The sequence below is a fragment of the Scomber japonicus genome, chromosome 3, assembly GCF_027409825.1.
Source record: "Scomber japonicus isolate fScoJap1 chromosome 3, fScoJap1.pri, whole genome shotgun sequence".
Taxonomy (NCBI): domain Eukaryota; kingdom Metazoa; phylum Chordata; class Actinopteri; order Scombriformes; family Scombridae; genus Scomber; species Scomber japonicus.
In genome coordinates this window covers 33641146-33648283 of record NC_070580.1, presented here as the reverse complement: position 1 = coordinate 33648283, position 7138 = coordinate 33641146, and the positions used below count along the sequence as shown (strand labels likewise).

The 7138-nt window shown below is 44.9% G+C and overlaps 1 protein-coding gene across 1 annotated transcript in view; it reads right to left on the bottom strand.

Moving 5' to 3' along the window:
• ptprt (protein tyrosine phosphatase receptor type T) overlaps window positions 1–7138 on the bottom strand; it is a 470972-nt gene that overhangs the window by 111383 nt on the left and 352451 nt on the right. The window contains exons 21-22 of the mRNA XM_053315616.1: window positions 3988–4017; window positions 740–822 (exon numbers count right to left, since the gene is read on the bottom strand). Of these exons, the coding sequence (XP_053171591.1) occupies window positions 740–822; window positions 3988–4017 (113 nt within the window). The remainder of the gene's footprint in view (window positions 1–739; window positions 823–3987; window positions 4018–7138) is intronic.

Below are 7138 nucleotides of genomic sequence, written 5' to 3'. Positions count from 1 at the left end.
TCTGTAGTTATAAGAACTACAGAACTACTATTCCCATTCCTCACATGTGATATATACATTGATAGAGCAGGATGTCTGAGGCATATTTTAAATGAGCACTGCAGTTCATCTCAGCAACTTTAGCTCAGAATTGGAGTCTCCTAATAGCCTGCATGTGAAATGTTGAGGGAATATCAGTAAATTGTAAATTGTAGTGTCTATGTAGTAGTGTCTCTGTAGTGTTCATAAGTATCTCCGGAATCTAAATAGAAAATGTGGAAAAATCTGCTTTCCAATAGTATCAGCCAACAGCAGCCATGCCAACACACTGTTTAGAGCTCTATGAGAGACTGATTGTTTCAAATAATACATGTGCGTCAAATAAAGGAGTGTGTGCCTTTGAGTGACCATGCATTTAACTGCTGTGTGTGTGTGTGTGTGTGTGTGTGTGTGTGTGTGTTATGCAATTGTCAATAAACATAGCTCGTTTATATATAATATGGAGTGTATGCAGGACTTCGGTGCTTCAGTTGGAGTGTGTGTGTATTTGTGTGTGTGTGTGCATGATTTGGACGAGGCTATATATTTTTCATTAGTGTGTGCAGATTGCTAGCGGAGTCAATATAGCAGTATGTATTCATTTTTCTGATAAAAACAAATGAAAGACTGAAATACTGCATGAGGAATAAAGCAGCAGAAACACAGCGATGGCTGCCATCTTCCTAATTGTGTATATTTTTCACTGTGAAAAAGTAATTACTGGACGGGTCAAACAGCCACAGGGTGGATGTTTCAAGAAGAAGTTTTGGCATGTGATGACTGTTCTGCTCCGTTAGGACTGTGCTGCAGATTTGGAGGAAATTTTGAGATGCTTTGAAGACAGCTGGAAAAGCAGGGATTTTCAGAAATTCTCTGCAGGGATTTGTAAGGGAGCTCGGGGCGACTGGGTGTGTGTGTGTGTGTGTGTGTGTTTGTGCAGGTATATGTGCTGGTGTGTGTGCGTGTGTGTGTGTGTGCTCGTACGTGCTTGCGCATGTATGAACAGACAGCTATAATAGCACCTTGTTAGAATTGGTTAATAAGCAGGAAATGGCCACTTGGTGGAGGAGATAACAGTGGATTGCATTGACCTTTTAGGGTGAGACACTTTAAGAGATGGACCGTGCAAACAATGCAGATGAAGTCTGACTGAACATTCCCCCTAACCATCAAACTAAGGCGCTTCCAGCCAGCCAATATACTATGTGCATCCAATGAGTGTTTTGCCACAGGGTGCATATCCAATATTATACAGAGTCTCTGTCATATTATATGTTTCAAAGCACTCTATTGAAAAAGAAAACCAGAATGGAAAGTTTAAGTGACACTGTTTCCATACTAAAAAACACTGTTAACCCTCCTGTTGTCCTCAGGTCAAGGAAGGACAGAAGGAAGGTAAGGAGGAAAGGAGGAAAAGAGGAAGGAGGGAAGGAAGGAAGGAAGGAAGGAAGGAAGGAAGGAAGGAAGGAAGGAAGAAGGGAGGAAGAAAGGAAGGAAGGAAGGAAGGGAGGAGGGAGGGAGGGAGGGAGGGATGAAAGGAGGCAGGCAGGAAGGTAAGGAGGAAAAGAGGAAGGGAGGAAGGAAGGAAGCAAAGGAGTAAGGAGGGAAGGAAGGAAGGAAGGAAGGAAGGAAGGAAGGAAGGAAGGAAGGAAGGAAGGAAAGGAAAGAAGGAAGGAAAGGAAAGAAGGAAAGGAGTAAGGAATTTAGGAGACAAGGAAGGGAGGAAGGAAGGAAGGAAAGGAGTAAGGACGAAAAGAGGAAGGAAGGAAGGAAAGAAAGGAGTAAGGAAGGAAGGAAGGAAGGAAGGAGCAAAGAAAGAGGGGAGGAGGGGAAGAAGGAAGGAAAAATTTAAGAAAATGGGAAGAAGGAAGAGAAACGGGGTCAATTTGACCCGGAAGGACGACACAAGGGTTAAGGTACTCTGAGAAGAAGATAATATATCTGTATAGTATTGAAAGTTGAAAAAGATGCAATTAATTACAATAGCTAATAGATTGAATGAAGTATGCAGGGATTACTTTGAGTCTGAAATGTTTTAGTTTTCATAGTGAAGTTGAGGTTGTGTCTAACAGTGTGTCCATCTAAGCTGAACTCTATAGACTAAACCTGGTTTGAATAGCATTACATTTTTGGCTGCTGATGTCCATAAAAAAGACAATTTTTAGCAAATAAATTGATTTTTATAAGTTGCTGATAGCGTTTAAGTTTCCAGTGTGAGCTATGTTGTTGTACCACTCAACTGTTATTGCATTTTGTTGGCAAGCTATAAAGTCTGCATTTGCATTCCTTTAGAGTCATGATTTAGTGCCACCTGCCAAATGGCATAATGTGCCTGCAGGTAGCTGTGTTTGTCTACTAAGCATCAAGTCAAAGTTTGTTGTTGGCAAGTGTTCCTGTAGACCTTTTAACATACAGTGTAAGTGAAGTGAAGTGTAGTTGGCTGGTACCTCAAACTAAACAGGAAGTATGTAGATTCTACAGCTTGTTTCAAAGGATGGCTTGGGTTTGAAATATGTTGAGATTGAAATACTGTTACTGTATATGTCCTCTAATTCAGCATGAGATTAAAGGATAATTACCGTTTTTTACAACTCGGATCTTATTTCTAGCATAAAATACGATCATTTACTCACCCAGACAACGCTGATGTCATTTGGAGTCGTTAGGATGAAATTAGCTCCAGTGTTGCCGCATATATCCGTATAATGAGAGTACACGGGGGCACCGAAGCGTAGCCTCTATATAACGCTTTATCTGCCCTCCTTCCTTCCTTCCTTCCTTCCTTCCTTCCTTCCTCTTTTCCCTTTTTCCTCCTTCTATCCTACCTTCCTTCATTCCTGCCTTCCTTCTTTCCTCCTTTCCTTCCTCCCTCCGTCCTCCCTGCCTCTCTCCCTCCCTCCTTCCTTCCTTCCTTCCTTCCTTCCTTCCTTCCTTCCTCTTTTCCCTTTTTCCTCCTTCTATCCTACCTTCCTTCATTCCTGCCTTCCTTCTTTCCTCCTTTCCTTCCTCCCTCCCTCCTCCCTGCCTCTCTCCCTCCCTCCTTCGTTTATCCTTCCTGCCTTCCTTCTTTCCTTCCCTCCTTCCCTCCCTCCCTCCCTCCCTCCTTCCTTCCCTCCTTCCTTCATACCCTCTTTACTCCTTTGCTTCCTTCCTTCCTCCCTTCCTCTTTTCCTCCTTACCTTCCTGCCTGCCTCCTTTCGTCCCTCCCTCCCTCCCTCCCTCCCTGCCTCTCTCCCTCCCTCCCTCCCTCCTTCCTTCCTTCCTTCCCTCCTTCCTTCGTTTCTTTCTTTCTTTCTTCCTTCCTTCCTTCCTTCCTTCCTTCCTTCCTTCCTTCCGCCAAATTAGTTCAACATCCAGGGGGTCTGTAGGTTGACCTACTGACCTCTGATGTCATTTCTGAACATCTCTACCACAGCCCGGTTTATCATTGAGCAGAAATCCTCCAGTGTTGTGATACAGACGTTTATTGACACATCCAGACACGTATCTTGTATCTCTTAGTGCCATTCCCCTCCGAGCCCGTGGTGGCATGTGAGGCCAGGAGACAATAACCCAATGATAAACCGGGCTGTGGTAGAGAGGTTCGGAAATGACATCATCCAGATCAGAGGTTAGCTCATACAGTCTATGGGTTAGCTGAGAGGTTAGTTTCATGGCAGATAAAGCGTTATATAGAGGCTGTGCTTCGGCGCCCCGTGTACTCTCATTATACGGATATACGCGGCGCAACACTGGAGCTAATTTCATCTGAACGACTCCAAATGACACCAAAGTTGTCTGGGTGAGTAAATGATCGTATTTAATGCTAGAAATAAGATCCAGGTTGTAAAAAACGGTAATTATCCTTTAAATACGATACACGTCAATACAGAATGCAAGAAAAAAACAAGACAAAAATCAAAAGGTAAAAGTGAAAAGGATCAAATGGGCTGAGAAAGGAGTTATTCCCGATGTGAAATCTCTACTTACAGGTAATAAGAGTAGGAATAAGCATGTCTTCTGAAGCATGGTGAGGTGAGGCCGATGATGACAACAGAGCAAAACCCAGAAGAAGGACAAACACATTGGATTAGTTCATGGGTTTAAATGAATAGTTATGTTTGCCTCATTGACATTTGAAACTTTTTTTAAACACGTCTTCTTATCCATCTTGTACAACCTGTCCGTCTAAATTGCTAACATCTGCATTTCTCTGTACTGTATTTGTGTCCTCATAAAAAAAAAAGCTAGTGAACTATTTTTCGGTCTAAGGCAGAGGTGTCAAAGTCATTTTCATTCAAGGGCCACATACAGACCAATTTAATCTCATGTGGGCCGGATCATTAAAGAGAAGGAAGGAAGGAAGGAAGGAAGGAAGGAAGAACAGAAGTAAGAAAGGTATGAAGGACAGATGGATGGAAGGAAGGAACGAAGAAAGGGAATGGGGAAGGTAGGGAGGAAGGACAGAAGGAAGAAAAGAAGGAAGGACCGATGGAAGGATGGAAGGAAGGAAGGAAGGAAGGAAGGAAGGAAGGAAGAGAGGAAGGAAGGAAGGGAGGAAGGAAGGGAGGAAGGAAGGAAGGAAGGAAGGAAGGAAGAAAGGAAAAGGGGACGGTAGAGAGGAAGGACAGAAGGAAGAAAGGGAGGAAGGAAGGAAGGAAAGAAGGACAGAAGGAAGGAAGGAACGAAGGAACGAAGGAAGGAACGAAGAAAGTAGAAGGGGAAGGTAGAGAGGAAGGACAGAAGGAAGAAAGGGAGGAAGGAAGGAAGGAAAGAATGACAGAAGGAAGGAAGGAAGGAAGAAAGGAAGGAACGAAGGAAGGAAGAAAGGAAGGAACGAAGGAAGGAAGAAAGGAAGGAAGGAAGGAACAAACAAAGAAAGGAAAAGGGGAAGGTAGAGAGGAAGGACAGAAGGAAGAAAGGGAGGAAGGAAGGAAGGAAAGAATGACAGAAGGAAGGAAGGAAGGAAGGAAGGAAGGACAGAAGAAAGAAAGGAAGGACAGAAGGAAGGAAGGACAGAAGGAAGGAAAGTGGGCCGGATCGCACCCCTAAACGGGCCGGTTCTGGCCCGCGGGCCGCATGTTTGACACCCCTGGTCTAAGGACTTTGGTTCATAAAGCCTCTACAGATGCTGAGTGCCTGTCGATCAGCCTGACAGTACATGCATCCAGTTGTCTGGCTGGAGGCTGCGTTCACTCTGCTGCTGCCTGTCTGCTCAATATGTTTGTCTCCATTTGGTCCTCTTTATTTTTACAAGAGGAGAAAGTCCTGTAGAAGCTTAGCAGACCTTCTCTAGAGCAGGGGTGTCAAACTCATTTTCATTCAAGGGCTACATACAGACCAATTTGATCTCATGTGGGCCGGATCATTAAAGAGATGGAGGGAAGGAAGGAAGGAAGGAAGGAAGGACAGAAGGAAGGACAGAAGGGAGGAAGGACAAAAGGAAGGAAAAGAAGGAAGGGAGGAAGGAAAAGAAGGAAGGCAGAAAGGGAGGAAGGACAAATGGAAGGTGGGAAGGAAGGATGGAAGGAAAGAAGGGAAGGCAGAAAGGAAGGAAGGGAAGAGAAGACAGATGGAAGGAAAGAAGGGAAGACCGGAAGGAAGGAAAGAAGGGAAGAGAAGACAGATGGAAGGAAAGAAGGGAAGACCGGAAGGAAGGAAGGAAGGAAGGAAGGAAGGAAGGAAGGAAGGAAGGAAGGAAGGAAGGAAGGAAGGAAGGGAAGAGAAGACAGGAAGGAAGACCGGAAGGAAGGAAGGAAGGAAGGAAGGAAGGAAGGAAGGAAGGGAAGAGAAGACAGGAAGGAAGGAAGGAAGGAAGGAAGGTAGGAAGGAAGGAAGGAAGGACGGAAAGAAGGAAGGAAGGAAGAGAAGACAGGAAGGAAGGAAGGAAAGAGACGACAGATGGAAGGAAGAGAAGACAAGAAGGAAGGAAGGCAGGAAGGAAGGAAGGAAGGAAGGAAGGAAGGAAGGAAGGGAAGAGAAGACAGATGGAAGGTAGAGAAGAGAAGACCGTAAGGACGGAAGGAAGGAAGGAAGGAAGGACAAGTAGACAGGGAGGAAGAAAGGTAGGAAGGACAGACAGAAGGAAGGAAAAGAGGAAGAAGGAAACTGGGCCGGATTAGACCTCTTGGCGGGCGGGTTCTGGCCCACAGGCCGCATGTTTGACACCCCTGCTCTAGAGGATTTTACAGTCTTTCATATTTAGCTGAAATCCCCCTCTATAAATCAGCTGTGAAGTGGTCAGTAGTCAATCAAATAAATGAGAGGTAATAAAGGAGCTCTATGGCTTGTGAAATGATCAGTTCACTCACCCAAAAAATTACCCCCTTTTTTTTGGTCACAGGAGATTGGCCAGTTTGTTAACTTCGCCATTAAGAGATGAAAACATAGACATCAAATTCATCCATCACTCATTATCATGTTCCATGCTAATGCTTTAGCACACACTACACTGATGCTTTAGCACACACTACACTGATGCTTTACCATACACTACACTGAGTAATCAGTATGATGTTATTTAACCCTCGTGTCGTCCTCCCGGGTCAAATTGACCCCGTCTGTTTTGTTCCTTCTGTCCGTCCTTCCTTCCATCCTTTTGTGCTTCCTTCCTTCCTTCCTCCCTTTCTTCTGTGCTTCCTCCCTTTCTTCCTTCCTTCCTTCCTTCCTTTCTTCCTTCCTTCCTTCCTTCCTCCCTTTCTTCTGTGCTTCCTTCCTGTCCTTCCTCCCTCCTTTCCTTCCCACCTTCCTCTTTTCCTTCCTTCTTTCCTTCCTTCCTTCCTGTCCTTCCTCCCTCCTTTTTCCTTTCTTTCGTTTTTCTTTCTTTCTTTCCTTCCTTCCTTCCTTCCTTCTCCCTCCCTCCTTTCCTTCCTTCTCCCTCTCTCCTTTCCTTCCATTCTTCCTCCCTCCCTCCTTTCCTCCCTTCCTTCCTCCCTCCCTTACTTCCTTCCTGTCCTTCCTCCCCCCACCTTCCTTCCTCCCTCCTTTCCCTCCTTCTTCCTTCCTTCCTTCCTTCCTTCCTTCTTCCTTCCTTCTTTCCTTCCATCCTTCCTCCCTCCCTCCCTCCTTTCCTTCATTCCTTCCTTCCTTGACTCGAGGACAACAGGAGGGTTAAAATGAGGGAAAATAAACATCTAAGAGC